The sequence below is a fragment of the Parambassis ranga genome, chromosome 16 (assembly GCF_900634625.1).
Source record: "Parambassis ranga chromosome 16, fParRan2.1, whole genome shotgun sequence".
Lineage (NCBI taxonomy): Eukaryota > Metazoa > Chordata > Actinopteri > Ambassidae > Parambassis > Parambassis ranga.
The window spans coordinates 10,667,257-10,686,015 of record NC_041036.1 but is presented as its reverse complement, the minus strand read 5'-3'; the positions used below and the strand labels follow the sequence as shown (position 1 = coordinate 10,686,015).

Genomic DNA, 18,759 nt, shown 5'->3' with positions numbered 1-18,759 from the left:
AAATACACCAGGGAGGGAGAGATAATGGGACACTGGTGAGGCACATTAGGAAGGGCAGGTCAGCAGGAGGCGGGAGCACATGAGGAAGGGGAAGACAAGGCCTTCTGAAACAAGAGGGGAGTCAGTGATTTCAAAATAAGAGCAGGAAATATCAGACTGTCTAAATAGACATGACCTGGCTTGTAGGCTGAGACCTGAGATTAACAGATGCTGTTTCCCAGCTGACAGTAAAACTCAGCTAAAAGTAAAACTGTAAGACTGTTTTATTGGCATCAGGACACTCATTCAGCCATGGCTCCATGGATTACAAATGTGAACATTTGCTTGCACATCTCAACACCGGGTTACTCTAACTGGAGAGACTGGACATCCCTGTGGAGATGATGCTGTCATCTACTTAATGCACAGATCCCTGCTGCACCTTGAGGAGCCTGGAAGTCATGTGTTTTGACTTCTCCAGTGCCTTTAACACTATCCAACCATCACTGCTCTGGGGAAAGCTGGAAGGAGCAGGAGTTGACAGCCAGCTAACTGCATGGACTACCTAACCTCACCAACAGGATCAGGTAGCCTGCAGCAGACTCCAACGTCCACAAGGGGCGGTGCACTCTCCTTTTCTGTTCACTCCAACATCAGATTCCACTACAACTCAAAGAGCTGCCAAAATCAAAAGTTCTCTGATGATACAGCCATTGTTGTTGTTGTTTCTCTGAAGGGAATGATCTGGTCAGACAACACAGGTATCCTATACAAGAAGGGCACAGTCGCTTCCACCTCTTGAGGAGACTGAGGTCCTTTAGTAGCTGTGTCCCAATTCAGGGTCTGCATCCTTCGGAGTGCGCATTTTAAGGCCGCTTACGTCACAACGCTGCGCGGAGGCTGTCCCAATTCGCCAAAATTCTAAGGGTCCTTAAAATGCGGCCTTCAAATGCGTCCTCCTTTTGCCTGAATTCGGAGGATGCATCGCTACCATCCTTCGTGGCCTCACATATCCCAAGATGCTTTGCGGGCTTATTTTTTCAACAAACTAAAGTAATGGCTAGCAGCAGCAGCACCACCAGCAGCGCCAAAATACACATTTACATGTAAGTAACATCTTTTTGCTTAAAGCTAGGAGTTCAAGTAATGTTAGTAGTGATAGCAGCATTTACAAAAATGATAGATTTATTTTTAGAACATGACGTTAATAACACTAACACGTAGCTACCGTAAGCTAACCTGTTGATACGAGGAGCTCACGTAACATTAAAAGCGTCACTTTTATATGTCACAAGCTTGGATGTTAACTTACAGTTTATTGAAACTGTGCTGCGATTCGTGTACCTCACATCAGGTTAGTTTGTTCTGTACGTTAGTCTACAGTTCACTCCTCTTACAATAAGCTGTCAAAGCTGAATGCAGCTGAACAGATAACGTTATATACGCCGTGTTGTGAGCCCAGCTGTGTTTCTGCGCTGTTAATACTGTACGCTGTGATTAAATAGTCAATAAAGTAAAGTTTACTGACTGTATAGTATAGTACGAAGCTTAGTTCACTTGAGGAGCAATATTATCGTTATTATGTCGAACAATCATTTTGCCTGATGACATAAATAATATGCTTTACATGTCATTTTGTTGTAGGGAGCAAGGAGCAGAGGGAAACAGATGAAATCTTACATTTGTTAACGGAGGACATGAGGCTGCAGGAAGAACGGACAGACTTCAGCTCATTGGAGAGGATGGTGGACAGGCTGTGATTTTTTTGGATTTTCAAAGTTCTGTATTGTTTAAATGGTTACTTAGTAAATTGTATGTTACATTGTTCTTGTCTTTGTGTTCTTAAACTCTTCTAACCTTGTTACATCATGTGTTTCATTACTTCTTTATAATTTAAGTAAACTTTTAAACAACTTCTCAGTGACAACAGTAAATAATTTATTTTTTCTGTTATGTACAAATATTTACAAAGATACAATTTGAACATTTCTAACTATTTATTCAGCAGAAAATACTATTTACAAAGAACATGTATATAAATGTTTGGCTGAGCAGGAGTCCTTGGTGCTGCTGGACTGGATGGGATGCCACGGTGAAGACCTTGGAGTCCTCTGGCTGTGAGTGGGACATCATCTTGGGGAGGGGGGTGCCTGTCTCACATCACCACATCGTCCATCAGGGTTTGCAGAGCTGACGATCGGCGGCTGCCATGATACTAAAGATGTTTTTAAAAAGGGCAATAATAATAATAACTTTAACAGAGCGGTTTCCAAAGCAGCTTAATACATGAATAGGTGCAGCGCTGATGCTTAATGACACATTAAAGCAGTGGTTTCAGGGTTATTTGCAGGGTTCTTACACATTTAGCTATGTAATTTAAAGTATTAAAATTACAAACAGACCCTGTATCAAGTCTTACAATTGAATAAAATATAAATTACATTTAATCATATTTGTCTATCTACTGGTTATATGGCTAGAGTTTGCTCAGTAACCGGTATATTAATTATGATCAATAATATGGTTAAACAGCAGCTTAACGTCACCTCCCCACGGCGCTCTCCCAGCCTGAAGAAAATGAGCCGTCACCGGTTTTGCTGCCGCTCATCTTCCTCCAACAACAAATGAATATATTTAAAAAAAAAAAATCCAAATTTCTAAATCCACACTGTTGTCCCGTTTGTCTGTTGTGTCGTTTGTTGTGTAGTCCGTGTTGTGTCGCTGTCGCTGCTTTTGTTTTTCCCGGGCTTGGGGGGCAAAAGTTATGACGTCGCGCCACAATCAGGAAGTGCTTTGAAGGCTAGACCGTCCCATTTACCAACGATTGAGGATCCTCAGGAGGACGCGGCCTCCTTAGACCGCGTAGGCTGCGTCCTCCGGAGGATGTGTGTAGGACACTTCTAATGACACCAGAGTTGCATCAGTAACTTTCTATGCACTAGTCTGTTTATGCATCATGTTATTTGTTCTGCTGCTCAACCTTTCTCAACCTTTTTCAAGTCAGGCAATCCAAAGCTGGTTCAACGCACACCCACTCTCTACTAGCGCGAGTGTGTGCACGTGTCTGTCTGTGTGGGTTGTTGTGCGCAGACAGCAGCAGTAAGTTTTGACAACGCCACATGTAGAGACAGCAAATAAGATAATTAACATAAGTTGGAGGGGCAGACCGCCCCATCATATAAAGGAAGGGGAAACATTGCTTTGTGTATTTGTGTTAGTCGTGTTGTGGTTGTGTTGCAATATGGTGAAAAAGGTAGAGCAGTTAGCAGCAGCCATGCAGTTAAAAACTAACTGGCTAGGGCCGAGATGGGGATATACTTTAACAAGACTGTTTGGGTTAGTAGTAAATAAAGTGATACCTGGCATGCGGTAGTAGCACTAACTGCAGATGCTCATGCTACCTCTAGGAGTGAGAGCAGTGACAAAATGCAAAAGTGATCAAACATCAGGCAGAAGGGATGAGAACAGAGAACTGGTCTGTGGTCAGCACCTGCAGAACCTCTCCTTTATAGGGTTGTCTTGATAACTGCCTCTCATTTCCACCTGTTGTCTGTTCCATTCGTACAACTGTAGCTGAAACTGATTCACAATCAGTGTTGCTTCCTAACTGGACAGGCTGATTTACAGAAGTGTGACTGACTTGAAGTTACATTTTGTTGACTAAGGCCCAGTCCACACAGAGATGAAAACGGCCGTATCCACTAAAGTTTTGTATCATTCAGATATAAGATGGTCTTCTAAAGTAAGTCAGATAAAACTTCTCACTTAGTGCAGAAGACCAGTGGAGCAGATCTGGAGAACATAGAAATTCTTCCAAAACAATGTGTCACAGCTGCAGGGTCAACCCTCCCTCCTCACTAGAATCAAACGTTCACTCTGCTCCTTCTGCAGAGTCGCTCTGAGAATGTTCTTAAATCACTTTTACGCTAAGAGTCCCTACAAAGATTTTTTAGGCTAAGATAAGATTTTTCTGAGAGAATTCTTTAAAGACTCTGTGCGACCAGGAAGTGGTGAAACAAGCAACAGGCTTTGCCTTAGGCTACACATTCACTTTTCAGGAAGTATGAACACAAACTGACTGATTTGTTCCTGTTTCTATCAAGCTCCCGAATGCCACTTTATACATCTGCACTTTAAATTGTAGCTTTTAATGTGTTGCATGTAGATTTTAATTTGAGATTGTATGAACTGTGTGTGAATGAGCAATGCTGTAGAAAAAAATGTCCTCTCTGAGACAGTAAAGTTCTATCTGTCTGTCTATCTAAAGTTGATGTGCACAGAAGGAGTGGTTGGATGGGGAGGATCCTTCCTTCACAGGATTGATAGTTATAGCTTAAACAGATCAAACTGAACCTCAGTTGTATCCTGCCATCACAAAATGCTGTTTCTTACACTGATCGTCGGGATTGTGCTTCTCCTTAAAGGCAAGTTTTCTTTTGGTATCTGTTTGTTATTAAGAAGTGTTAAGAAACAAATATTATAATTCTATTTGCTGCGAGAGTGTAGTAAACTCAACTGTACTTATGTTATTTTGTTGTACTGTTTTCTCCTTGCTTCTCTTATTAACAGATTTTTATTTATTTATGCTTCAATTTATGTCGATCAGTTGTAGACATGGCTAAATGTTTCATTTTGTTTTCTTCAGCTGACGCCCTGAAATGTTACGATTGTGTTAAAACCTGCACCAACACCACAAAAGAATGCCCTGTACAGGGTCAACAGTGTGCTGACATGAGAGTCCTTTCATACCATGGTATGCTATTTTATGCTCTTTTTTTGCTCCTATGTGGTTGTTTATTCTCTGCTTGGCTCAGGCCCTGTTTAAAAATATCTTCGTTTGCAGGCAGTTCCAATATTTCTGATGTCAATGTAAAAACCTGTGCTTTGGCTGAAGACTGTGTGGAACACTCAGTCAACTATGGAGTTGCCAGAACTGTAGTTACCAGCAAGTGCTGCACTTCTAATCTCTGCAACACTCAACGTGCCCCAGGTAACTTATCTAATACTAGTATTTGAATGCTAAAGATGTATTTAAGATGTCACATCGCATGAACAAAACCTGTTAAGAATAATATGCAGTACAGTCAAAATTTATGATGGTGTTGACGCTATGGTGCGGATACTGCAGAAACAAGTCTTACATTCCTAAACCAGCCAGGACAGGGAAGTTATTTTTCCTGCTGTCGCAATCAAAAGGATCCAAAGCAGAATCACCTTCTCATTATAACACCCTGTAGCAAAATGTTCCCATGAGTTAATGCAGATAATCCATTAGTTCCAATCCCCAAATCGTCTGTGTTTATCCTTTTTTTTTTTACAGATGCTAGCAAATCCAACCCAAATGGTAAGAAGTGTTTCCGCTGTGAAGGACAAAAGTGCACCACAACCCTTAACTGTGTGGGTAATGAGGACTTCTGCATCTCAACAACAGGTACGAAGCCTCTGCTCAGAGGAATGATTAGTGTTGTTTAAAACGTGTATGTTGCACACTAATGTTGTTTTCTTTCTCTTAGTGAAAGCCGTGATTATGAAGGGCTGTGCCACCAAAACTATTTGCTCAAACGCACAAATTGCACTGATGACAGGAGCTGTTGGAGAAGAAGCAAGCTGCTGTCAGGGTGACTACTGCAACACTGACAGTGGTACAAGTGCCAGCAGTACCAGTGCTGGTCTTCTGCTCCTGGTGGCACCACTGATGTCTTTGGTCTTGTTCTCCTAGCAGCATCACCTTCTTGCCTTTATTGCAGCCTCGCAGTGGCCACAACACTGTCCTTATTCTTTCAGCTTCAGTAAAAAAAAACAAATGTAGTAAGCAGCCTTATCAATTTTTCTCTCCTGCCTCATTGTAAACCTCCTTTTTTTAAACATGCAGACTTTTGATTAAGAGCTTGTTAGCTTCTACTTGATTCATTTAACAATTAAACACATTAAACACATGTCTGGATTTTATTGGTGAAAAGGGAACCAAATACAATAAAGTTCTTTTCAAATGAAATTCTGTGTTGTTTCTCCTTTCTTTCTGTCGGAGAGCTGCCAGACAAAAAGAGAAACCCGAACACATCCATCAATAGTCTGAAACACTATCTAGAATATATAATATATATACCGGTATGCACATCTGTAATTAGAGATGTGATGTTTACAGTAAAACTGCATGTTTATTTTTAACATGGAGGTAATAACTGATATATTGATGATCTCATGTATTTTGGTTATTTCAGAGTGTTGAAATTGTACATTGAAAATCTGCTCCAGAACGACTGCCTACAAGAAACAGCACATACAAATTAAAGAGAGGAACTTTAATACTTTGAGTCATAAAATCTCAATTCAAAAATGTACCCCGGTCTGTCACTCTGCGAACCGAAGCGCATCTCCTCTGCTCTGCTGCAGAGGGCAGAGTTGTAAACATTATGTGCTTCAAATGAGAATAAAAGTCAAGGAGGCATGCATGGTGGAAAACACACAGTGAACTCCATGAGAGAAACTTTTTGCCCACTGTGACATTTGGTGGAGGGTCCATGTTCTGGGTCTCAGGAAACCTGGAAACTGAAAACCTTGTTAAAGTTAAGGGCCACATGCCTCTCAGTATCAGAGTCTTGACAAGACTCAGTAAGAGTCAGTCTAAAAGTTGAAGCCACACCAGGGTTGGATGTTTCATCAGGACAATGATCCTAAGCACTATCCAAAATCCACCAAGGAATTCATGCAGAAGCACAAGTACCATGACTGGAATGGCCACATACCTTAACATCACTAAAAATGTATGACTGTGCTGGAGCTGTATAGAGGAATAGGCCAAAATACCACCTGCCAGACTTCAGGGGCTTGTCTGTGGCTATAGAAGGCGTCGTTATTGCAGCAAAAAAAACCAAAACTAAATATTAATAGAATTTTGTGCCCAAATTTATGCACATGCCTATTTTTGTTTAAATGCACATAAAACAGTTTGTTGGGCTAATTGATGATTTCACTGCTGAAATATATGTTAAAATGAAGCTGCTGCTTCAAAAGCTCAGCAAGTGACAAACTGATGCAGTGTTTTTCCTAAGGGGTGCCCAAACTTTTGCATAAGAATGCAAAATCCATTTCTTCATCGTTAAAGAGTATTGTTTTGTGCTGACATGATTGTTTTAATCTAATATGATGAATAGCATGTATGCATTGTTCAAATTTTTCAGTGCCATTTGTTGCACTGAAATCAGAGGGCAATCAGTTTTTTCACTGTTTGAGCATTGTTTTTAAGTATTCACATGTATTAAAATACATAACTCATGACTTCTCATTCAATTTCATGAGTCTACTGCTTGTAATTTGCTGTACTGATAGTATGGTCAGTTGGTGTAACTGATAAACGTCAATTGGGGTAACCAGGTTTTCTCATAATAATCTAATGTATTATTTTAAAAAGTTACTCTGAATATGATTTTAGCACTGTACTACACTGTAAAAAAATGAAATTTTAAATAATGTTAAACTAACTGACCCAAGAATAAAGAGAAAACACTAATGTCTTTTGCATACTGACTTGTTCAGTACAACAAAAACCTGTATTATCTTATACTTTCACAAAATATTTCAGAATAAATAACTTATTTTCATCAGTACAATTGTATAACTTATAGGAGGGTGAATTATTTAATAACCGTCATGCTTTGTGGTTACACCATTTGACAATTTTATAGGACTGTGAATCTGGTTAAAAATGGTAGAAATCTCATTTAAAATACCATGACACCAACAGAAACGCAAACTATATACTTTAAAAAACATCTAACATGTTGTTTTAACATGTTTAAAGCATATTTTATATTTTGACATCATACCAACCCTTATTTGTCACTGACCCATCAACAGTTTAAAGCAACAACAGCTGAAAATCCACACAGTCAGAAACAGCTAATATGTGCTCTGAGTATAACATCTGACATATCATGTTGCACATGCAAAATCATTATTTTACAACAATGACAACATGCACTGCTGCTAAACGTGCCACAAACACACAGAGCATGTTACTTAATGTAAAGAGTCAGTTTTCCACATTTTGTACATTAGCATGACAAGAAAACCAGTAAACTGCTCATATGATCAACAGCAGCAGGTAACACACATTAAATCATGTTTACTGTACAATAAACCGCGAGAGTCACACATGCGAAGACTGTATGTGTTCACTTTTGTGAAATATTCCATTTAAGTGGCAGTAAAAACTACAAAACTAGATCAGAAAAACTACAACAGCAGCCATGAAAACTACAGACAGGCAGTAAAAAATACAAAAAACTACAAAACCAGATCAGAAAAACTACAACAGCAGGCCTGTTTAAATGTGTAGATGTGGGTTTAATGAACCAACCATTTCACTAATGTGCAACAAACACTTGAAACATGACAGAAATGCACAAAACACACATGCACACACACGCACACTGTTACAGGCACATCATTTCATGTTTAAATGCAAAATATCCACTTGTTCCTACTCAGGTTTTCATCGAAGTAATTTGATACTTTAGGAGAAATAACCAACTGAACATGAGGAATGAGGGACGTATCCTTATTGCAGCAAATCATTTACAAGCAAAAAGCCAGACTGTGACAGTGGCTGCTTAAAGGACATGTTTAATGGGTACATTGCTCTTGTGTTCCCCCTACTTTTGGGAGGTACAATGCCACTGCCGTTAACACTTGTTGTGAGAGATGCCACTCTTGTTGTCTGAAGCAGAGGCAGAAAAAGATGGACGACGGTCAGGTCAGAGGGTGATCTCTCTATCTAGATAGACAGATGCATTTCGTGAGAGTTCTGGTGAGTGTCTATAGGTAAAATATTGGTCAGGACCCTACAACACCGGGCACAAACAATACCCACAGAGACAGAAGGTAGAACCAAGGAGCAAAAACAAGTAAACACAGCCTGGTGAAAGCTGGCAACAGGAAAGAACAGCAGACAGCCCAACCAGAACAGGACCAGTCACGCTGGAAAAACATTGTCATCCCATATATATCAGGGGTTTGTGAGAAACTGAGAAGGATTTTCAATGCACATCAGATCCCAGTACACTTTAAACCCAGCTCTACACTAAGACAAAAACTGGTCCACCCCAAGGACAACACTCCCAGGGACAGACAGAGCAATGTAATCTATGCAGTCCAGTGCAGTGAGGAATGCTCTGATTCCAAACAACCACTTCACAGAAGGATGGCACAGCACAGGCGAGCCACCTCCTCAGGACAAGACTCAGCAGTTCACCTTCACCTCAAAGACAGTGGTCATTCCTTTGAGGATAATGTATAAATTCTAGACAGGGAGGACAGATGGTATGAAAGAGGAGTCAAACAAGTCATCTATGTGAAATAGATCACATAGATGGGGGAGGGCTGAGGCATCAGCTCTCACCTGTTTACAACCATGTCCTTTCATCCCTTCTTAGCAGAGGATGATCTCCCGCGCATGCTCTGCTAGTTGAACCCATTCAGCTGGCAGGGGTGTCCCTCATACGTCCATGTGAGCTTGAGTCATTTTTTGTGTGAAAAGAATAACCTTTTAAAGAGCATTTTAAAGTTAATGTCAATAAAGTGAAGAGACTAATATGGGAGAGATAGGATTAGTCCAAATAAAAACACAGCTGGAACAAAATCAGAATTATTTTATTTACATACAAGATCCAAACTAAGGATCAAAAGATGGCCTGGAGTTGAAATATAACATATAAGTAAATATCTAAGTAACAATTTAATCCTAATACTAAATCCAGGTAGATGCAGTTTGACGACACAAACGCATCTAAGTCATTACAAAGGATTTGCATTGCTGACCAGATTTCCTTACATTTGACTGTTTATTTGTAAATTATATACCTTCCGTCCAAAATAGTCCAGGAAGGGATCCATCTAGATTCTAGATGGAGAGATATATAGATTTTCTCACAGCACACTGCCCTGTTGAACGTACTGTGAAGAACCTTTATTATTCTTTTTATGCAACATAATAACAATATCTTTATGTATGTAGAACTTTTTTAAACACAGTTTCAAAGTGCTTCACAAAGTAAAAAAATCACAAACAAGAAACATGTCTTTGCATTGCCCCTTCAGAGTTCTGGTGAGTGTCTATGGGTAAAATATTGGTCGGTGTCATTATTAACGTACGTTAAGTGTGATTTGAGGCGTCAGCATTGTAACCTGTCATTCTGGACATTTTGGATATGGGGGATATTATCATCAGGACAGTCAACTTTTCCCTCACATATACCACTCCTGAAGTTCCTGTAGCTCTGCGTGTATTAAAGGAAAAGTAGTGGGTTGTGTGGTGGTATTGGCTGGTGTGTGCTCACAGAAGGAGTGGTTAGAGGAGGAGGATCCCTCTGCTTTAGGATTACTGCTTACAGCTGGAACAGGTGAACCTAAAACTCAGTTGCATCCTGCCATCACAAAATGCATTTTCTTACACTGGTTGCCGGGATTGTGCTTCTTTCTAAAGGCAAGTTGTTTTTCCTCAACAAATATTTTATGAGTAATTTCTATAGCTGCTTTCGATCATCCACGTGTATACAGGTTATTCTGTTTAACTCTTCATCTGCTTCTCTCCTGCAGATGATTTATTCCTGTTTTTTCTCTTTAAAATGTAATTTGTCTCATGACCACATACATTTTTTTGTTTATATTTATGATTCTATTTAACTCCTTGCAGACCTTGATGTTTTTGCTATTTTTTCTTTGTCTTTTATCAGCCGAAACCCTGAAATGTTATGTGTGTGCACCGGGTCTCTTTGAATCCTGCTCCAATAAAACAATGCAATGCGCTTCAGAGCGTCAACAGTGTGCTGCCCAGAGAATCATTATATATGAAGGTGTGCTATTTAACACTTCTTCTTCAGATTATGTGTTTTCCTCAGAATATGTAGTACAGCTTCTTTTTCTTTGCAGGAGTTATGAGATTTGACAATCTCTATTCGAAAACTTGCTTGTTGGCTGAAGACTGTGTGGAGAGCTCCGTCAACTATGGAACCATCAGAACTGCAGTTACCACCAGGTGCTGCTCCTCTGATCTCTGCAACACTCAACATGCCCCAGGTAACTTATAGTAATAATACTTAGACCTATCACATTGAATGAACACAAACAGTACAATAATAATTTTGACAGACGATGTGACAGGTCTTTATCTTGTTAAATTGTCATTACTGTCTGTGTTCATATGTATCTGTGGTTTGTCAAACAAATCTACAGATGACAGCAAACCCACACCAAATGGTAGGAAGTGTTTTGGCTGTTTGGGAGAGCAATGCACCACAACCCTAAACTGTCAGGGCAGTGAGGACCACTGCATCTCAACAACAGGTAAGAACACTGTGTGGTCAGAGGAATGTTCAGTCATTCTCATAAAGTGTGCATGCTGATATATTTTTTTTTTATTATTCAGTTGATGTAGGATGGAAGGTGGTGAATTTGAAGGGCTGTGCCTCCAAGGATGTTTGCACAAGCAAACAATTTGCTCAGGGAACTCTTGGAGTAGAAATCAGCTGCTGTCAGGGTGACTTCTGCAACAGTGCCAGCAGCACCAGTGCTGGTGTTCTGCTTCTGCTGGCACCACTGATGTCTGTGGCCTTGTTCTCCTAGCAGCATCACCTTCTTGTCTTGAATCATTATTAGCCAACACAGAGTCTGTGAGGTGTTACGGTAATGAAATAAAACAATGTATTGTATCTGAGAGGTCAGAAGAATGGTGTTGTGGATCGTCATGTTTATTCTGTTCCCTCATTTGTTGTTACGATTTTCTGTTATTATTTCCTCCTCCTCTGATCCCTCTTTCCTCCCTCTTTTCCTCAGTGTTGCTGTGCCCCCTTTGTCTTATTCTGTAGTCCTGTCTTCCCTGTATGTCTCCCTGTCAGTTTTTACTTCCTCCCAGTTCCCTCCTCCTGATTACCAGCTCCTCCCTAATTGTGTTCACCTGTGTCGTCTCTCCTCTATTTGAGCCCTGTGCTTCCCCTTTGTCTTTGTCAGTTCTTCCCATGTGAATCCTGTGTGAATCCCTGCTTGTCTCCCCTTGTCTCCCCTTGTCTCCCCTTGTCTCCCCTTGTGATTACCTGCCTTCCACCGTCTTGTCGTCCTCCTTTTTCCCTCCGTGTTTTCCTGTCCTCCTCAGGTTTGGATTGTGTTTTGATCTTTTCTTTAGTGTTTGGTACTTTGACTTTTGCATTTTACTGGCACTGTTTTCAGTAGCCCTCCTTAAGTTCACCTGCTCCTCTGGACTGGTTTTGTTGTTTAGCTTTAAATAAAGCTCCTTTTTTGTTGAACTTTACTTTTGTCTGCGTCTGGGTCCTGTTAAAATCTACACCTCACATAACAAATGGAACATTAACAGTGTGGCTCCATCTAATGGACAATTTTATAACATGCATGTTAATCAGGCTGCAAGAAAAATGTATCATATGGCTATAAGCAAAGCAAAGCCGAAACCCTGGAATGTTATGTGTGTCTGTGGACAACAGTGGCGCAGTGGTATAGCAGGGTATAGTAACCGGAAGGTTGGTGGTTCGATCCCAACTCCTCCCTAGTCGCTGTTGTGTGTGCTTGGGCAAGACACTTCACCCTAGCCTGCGGCGCGCCTTGCTAGTCATTGTATGACACTGCCGTAAAGAATTTCCCTCTGGGATTAATACAGTATCTAAAAAAGAAAAACGGTGAATATATTTGAAAATTATGTCATTACAGAACTATTACAAAATGTGGTGGAATCTAATGATCTTTGTCCTTGAACTATTTTAATGTTGCTTCTTTGAAAATCCTGCAACAAATCTGAGAAACAAAAAAAATAATCAGTTACTGAGTTTCTCTGGAACTTATGTGAAACAAAACAAAAAATAAAACATTGTATGGATGAAATAAGCAGAGAAATCTGACTGTGTTCAGAGGACATTTTGTCCAAAGCAACATTTCATGAAAAAATGGTCTCTCCAGTTGTTTGAATGTCATTCCTTGAAGTGCACTTTGTAATACAGTAAATGCAAGGAATTTCAGATAATTTCCTCTCATCAGCTCAAGCATGAATGTATTACTTCATTAGGCACACACACACACACATTGGCAGAATTGTCATCAGCTGTGTACAGGTTTAAATACCTCTTCTCTGGTTGAGGTGGTGGTGTCACAGAGTCATCAGCATGCTTCCTGTCAGTTACACGGAAAAGTATGTAAAACATAGTTTTGTCACTGCAGCCAATAGAAACATGTGACACGTGCTGAACTGACATATATCTAGTGTACCCGCGAAGCAAGAGGCAGAAAAAGATAGACAACAGTGAGGTTAGAGGATCTCCTGCACATGCTCTGCTAGTTGAACCCATTCAGCTGGCAGGGGTGTCCCTCATACGTCCATGTGAGCTTGAATCATTTTTTGTGTGAAAAGAATAACTTTTTAAAGAGCATTTTTAAAGTTAATGTCAATAAAGTTAAGAGACTAATGTGGGAGAGATAGGATTAGTCCAAATAAAAACACAGCTGGAACAAAATCAGAATTATTTTATTTACATACAAGATCCAAACTAAGGATCAAAAGATGGCCTGGAGTTGAAATATAACATATAAGTAAATATCTAAGTAACAATTTAATCCTAATACTAAATCCAGGTAGATGCAGTTTGACGACACAAACGCATCTAAGTCATTACAAAGGATTTGCATTGCTGACCAGATTTCCTTACATTTGACTGTTTATTTGTAAATTATATACCTTCCGTCCAAAATAGTCCAGGAAGGGATCCATCTAGATTCTAGATGGAGAGATATATAGATTTTCTCACAGCACACTGCCCTGTTGAACGTACTGTGAAGAACCTTTATTATTCTTTTTATGCAACATAATAACAATATCTTTATGTATGTAGAACTTTTTTAAACACAGTTTCAAAGTGCTTCACAAAGTAAAAAAATCACAAACAAGAAACATGTCTTTGCATTGCCCCTTCAGAGTTCTGGTGAGTGTCTATGGGTAAAATATTGGTCGGTGTCATTATTAACGTACGTTAAGTGTGATTTGAGGCGTCAGCATTGTAACCTGTCATTCTGGACATTTTGGATATGGGGGATATTATCATCAGGACAGTCAACTTTTCCCTCACATATACCACTCCTGAAGTTCCTGTAGCTCTGCGTGTATTAAAGGAAAAGTAGTGGGTTGTGTGGTGGTATTGGCTGGTGTGTGCTCACAGAAGGAGTGGTTAGAGGAGGAGGATCCCTCTGCTTTAGGATTACTGCTTACAGCTGGAACAGGTGAACCTAAAACTCAGTTGCATCCTGCCATCACAAAATGCATTTTCTTACACTGGTTGCCGGGATTGTGCTTCTTTCTAAAGGCAAGTTGTTTTTCCTCAACAAATATTTTATGAGTAATTTCTATAGCTGCTTTCGATCATCCACGTGTATACAGGTTATTCTGTTTAACTCTTCATCTGCTTCTCTCCTGCAGATGATTTATTCCTGTTTTTTCTCTTTAAAATGTAATTTGTCTCATGACCACATACATTTTTTTGTTTATATTTATGATTCTATTTAACTCCTTGCAGACCTTGATGTTTTTGCTATTTTTTCTTTGTCTTTTATCAGCCGAAACCCTGAAATGTTATGTGTGTGCACCGGGTCTCTTTGAATCCTGCTCCAATAAAACAATGCAATGCGCTTCAGAGCGTCAACAGTGTGCTGCCCAGAGAATCATTATATATGAAGGTGTGCTATTTAACACTTCTTCTTCAGATTATGTGTTTTCCTCAGAATATGTAGTACAGCTTCTTTTTCTTTGCAGGAGTTATGAGATTTGACAATCTCTATTCGAAAACTTGCTTGTTGGCTGAAGACTGTGTGGAGAGCTCCGTCAACTATGGAACCATCAGAACTGCAGTTACCACCAGGTGCTGCTCCTCTGATCTCTGCAACACTCAACATGCCCCAGGTAACTTATAGTAATAATACTTAGACCTATCACATTGAATGAACACAAACAGTACAATAATAATTTTGACAGACGATGTGACAGGTCTTTATCTTGTTAAATTGTCATTACTGTCTGTGTTCATATGTATCTGTGGTTTGTCAAACAAATCTACAGATGACAGCAAACCCACACCAAATGGTAGGAAGTGTTTTGGCTGTTTGGGAGAGCAATGCACCACAACCCTAAACTGTCAGGGCAGTGAGGACCACTGCATCTCAACAACAGGTAAGAACACTGTGTGGTCAGAGGAATGTTCAGTCATTCTCATAAAGTGTGCATGCTGATATATTTTTTTTTTATTATTCAGTTGATGTAGGATGGAAGGTGGTGAATTTGAAGGGCTGTGCCTCCAAGGATGTTTGCACAAGCAAACAATTTGCTCAGGGAACTCTTGGAGTAGAAATCAGCTGCTGTCAGGGTGACTTCTGCAACAGTGCCAGCAGCACCAGTGCTGGTGTTCTGCTTCTGCTGGCACCACTGATGTCTGTGGCCTTGTTCTCCTAGCAGCATCACCTTCTTGTCTTGAATCATTATTAGCCAACACAGAGTCTGTGAGGTGTTACGGTAATGAAATAAAACAATGTATTGTATCTGAGAGGTCAGAAGAATGGTGTTGTGGATCGTCATGTTTATTCTGTTCCCTCATTTGTTGTTACGATTTTCTGTTATTATTTCCTCCTCCTCTGATCCCTCTTTCCTCCCTCTTTTCCTCAGTGTTGCTGTGCCCCCTTTGTCTTATTCTGTAGTCCTGTCTTCCCTGTATGTCTCCCTGTCAGTTTTTACTTCCTCCCAGTTCCCTCCTCCTGATTACCAGCTCCTCCCTAATTGTGTTCACCTGTGTCGTCTCTCCTCTATTTGAGCCCTGTGCTTCCCCTTTGTCTTTGTCAGTTCTTCCCATGTGAATCCTGTGTGAATCCCTGCTTGTCTCCCCTTGTCTCCCCTTGTCTCCCCTTGTGATTACCTGCCTTCCACCGTCTTGTCGTCCTCCTTTTTCCCTCCGTGTTTTCCTGTCCTCCTCAGGTTTGGATTGTGTTTTGATCTTTTCTTTAGTGTTTGGTACTTTGACTTTTGCATTTTACTGGCACTGTTTTCAGTAGCCCTCCTTAAGTTCACCTGCTCCTCTGGACTGGTTTTGTTGTTTAGCTTTAAATAAAGCTCCTTTTTTGTTGAACTTTACTTTTGTCTGCGTCTGGGTCCTGTTAAAATCTACACCTCACATAACAAATGGAACATTAACAGTGTGGCTCCATCTAATGGACAATTTTATAACATGCATGTTAATCAGGCTGCAAGAAAAATGTATCATATGGCTATAAGCAAAGCAAAGCCGAAACCCTGGAATGTTATGTGTGTCTGTGGACAACAGTGGCGCAGTGGTATAGCAGGGTATAGTAACCGGAAGGTTGGTGGTTCGATCCCAACTCCTCCCTAGTCGCTGTTGTGTGTGCTTGGGCAAGACACTTCACCCTAGCCTGCGGCGCGCCTTGCTAGTCATTGTATGACACTGCCGTAAAGAATTTCCCTCTGGGATTAATACAGTATCTAAAAAAGAAAAACGGTGAATATATTTGAAAATTATGTCATTACAGAACTATTACAAAATGTGGTGGAATCTAATGATCTTTGTCCTTGAACTATTTTAATGTTGCTTCTTTGAAAATCCTGCAACAAATCTGAGAAACAAAAAAAATAATCAGTTACTGAGTTTCTCTGGAACTTATGTGAAACAAAACAAAAAATAAAACATTGTATGGATGAAATAAGCTGAGAAATCTGACTGTGTTCAGAGGACATTTTGTCCAAAGCAACATTTCATGAAAAAATGGTCTCTCCAGTTGTTTGAATGTCATTCATTGAAGTGCACTTTGTAATACAGTAAATGCAAGGAATTTCAGATAATTTCCTCTCATCAGCTCAAGCATGAATGTATTACTTCATTAGGCACACACACACACACATTGGCAGAATTGTCATCAGCTGTGTACAGGTTTAAATACCTCTTCTCTGGTTGAGGTGGTGGTGTCACAGAGTCATCAGCATGCTTCCTGTCAGTTACACGGAAAAGTATGTAAAACATAGTTTTGTCACTGCAGCCAATAGAAACATGTGACACGTGCTGAACTGACATATATCTAGTGTACCCGCGAAGCAAGAGGCAGAAAAAGATGGACAACAGTGAGGTTAGAGGATCTCCTGCACATGCTCTGCTAGTTGAACCCATTCAGCTGGCAGGGGTGTCCCTCATACGTCCATGTGAGCTTGAGTCATTTTTTGTGTGAAAAGAATAACTTTTTAAAGACTATTTTTAAAGTTAATGTCAATAAAGTTAAAAGACTAATGTGGGAGAGATAGGATTAGTCCAAATAAAAACTCATCACAAAATGCATTTTCTTACACTGGTTGCCAGGATTGTGCTTCTTTCTAAAGGCAAGTTTTTTTCCTCAACAAATACTTTGAGTACTTTCTGTAGCTGCTTTAGATTATCCACATGCATACAGGTTATTCTGTTTAACTCTTCATCTACTTCTCTCCTGCAGATGATTTATTCCTGTTTTTTTCTCTTTAAAATGTAATTTTTCTCATGCTGACCTTGATGTATTTTCTATTTTGTCTTTTATCAGCCGAAACCCTGGAATGTTATGTGTGTGCACCGGGTCGCTTTGTATCCTGCTCCAATAAAACAATGCAATGCGCTTCAGAGCATCAACAGTGTGCTGCCAAGAGAATCATTACATATGAAAATGTGCTATTTACCACTTCTTCTTCAGATTAATTTTTTTTCCTCAGAATCTGTAGTACAGCTTCTTTTTCTTTGCAGGAGGTACACAACATGACAATGTCAATTCGAAAACTTGCTTGTTGGCTGAAGACTGTGTTGACCGCTCCTTCAACAATGGAACCACCAGAACTGTAGTTAACACCAAGTGCTGCTCCTCTGATCTCTGCAACACTCAACATGCCCCAGGTAACTTATAGTAATAATACTTAGACCTATCACATTGAATGAACACAAACAGTACAATAATACTTTTGACAGACAACAGACAAGTATGACTGTTTAACTGAGGAGCATATAATGGCAGCTTGAAGAGCTGCAAAGCAATTAAAGTGATGATTCCACTGGTAAAAGGCCTACATGTGTATTCAGCTGCCATTATCAGCAAAATGTGTCACCAATCCGGCTAAAAGGAGGTGTTATTCTCACACTTGTTGTGATGTGACAGGTCTTTATGTTAAATTGTTAAAATTACTGTCTGTGTTCATATGTATCTGTGGTTTGTAAAAAAAAACAACAGATGACAGCAAACCCACACCAAATGGTAAGAAGTGCTTTAGGTGTTTGGGAGAGCAATGCGCCACAACCCTAAACTGTCAGGGCGGTGAGGACCACTGCATCTCAACAACAGGTAAGAACACTGTGTGGTCAGAGGAATGTTCAGTCATTCTCATGAAGTGTGCATGCTGATATAGTTTTTTTATTATTCCGTTAATGTAGGAGGGAAGGTGGTGAAGGGCTGTGCCTCTAAGAAAGTTTGCACAAGCAAACAATTTGCTCAGGTAGCAGCTGGAGCAGAAATCAGCTGCTGTCAGGGTGACTTCTGCAACAGTGCCAGCAGCAGCAGTGCTGGTGTTCTGCTTCTGCTGATGTCTGTGGCCTTGTTCTCCTAGCAGCATCACCTTCTTGTCTTGAGTCATAGTTAGCCAACACAGAGACTGTGAGGTGTTACAGTAATGAAATAAAAACATACATACTTACACATACATGTATTTTTATTATATAGGTGCAG

At 40.1% G+C, this 18,759-nt stretch overlaps 2 protein-coding genes across 3 annotated transcripts; both read left to right on the top strand.

Moving 5' to 3' along the window:
* Positions 1-930: 930 nt before the first annotated feature.
* Positions 931-5,974, top strand: LOC114448658 (urokinase plasminogen activator surface receptor-like). Of its 2 annotated transcripts, XM_028425758.1 has the most exons (8): positions 931-1,085; positions 1,624-1,757; positions 2,035-2,096; positions 4,247-4,403; positions 4,625-4,732; positions 4,823-4,969; positions 5,300-5,410; positions 5,493-5,974. In XM_028425758.1, exons 4-8 carry the CDS (start codon positions 4,358-4,360, stop codon positions 5,696-5,698), a joined length of 618 nt encoding a protein of 205 aa, XP_028281559.1. In that variant the 5' UTR covers positions 931-1,085; positions 1,624-1,757; positions 2,035-2,096; positions 4,247-4,357; the 3' UTR covers positions 5,699-5,974. The 2 variants fall into 2 exon arrangements, with proteins under 2 accessions (XP_028281559.1, XP_028281561.1); XM_028425760.1 differs by lacking the exons at positions 931-1,085; positions 1,624-1,757; positions 2,035-2,096 and having other exon boundaries at positions 3,639-4,403.
* Positions 5,975-14,290: 8,316 nt separating this feature from the next.
* LOC114448362 (urokinase plasminogen activator surface receptor-like) lies at positions 14,291-18,640 on the top strand. Its single transcript, XM_028425280.1, has 5 exons — positions 14,291-14,336; positions 14,587-14,706; positions 14,783-14,929; positions 18,268-18,378; positions 18,468-18,640. Exons 1-5 carry the CDS (start codon positions 14,291-14,293, stop codon positions 18,638-18,640), a joined length of 597 nt encoding a protein of 198 aa, XP_028281081.1.
* Positions 18,641-18,759: the final 119 nt, after the last annotated feature.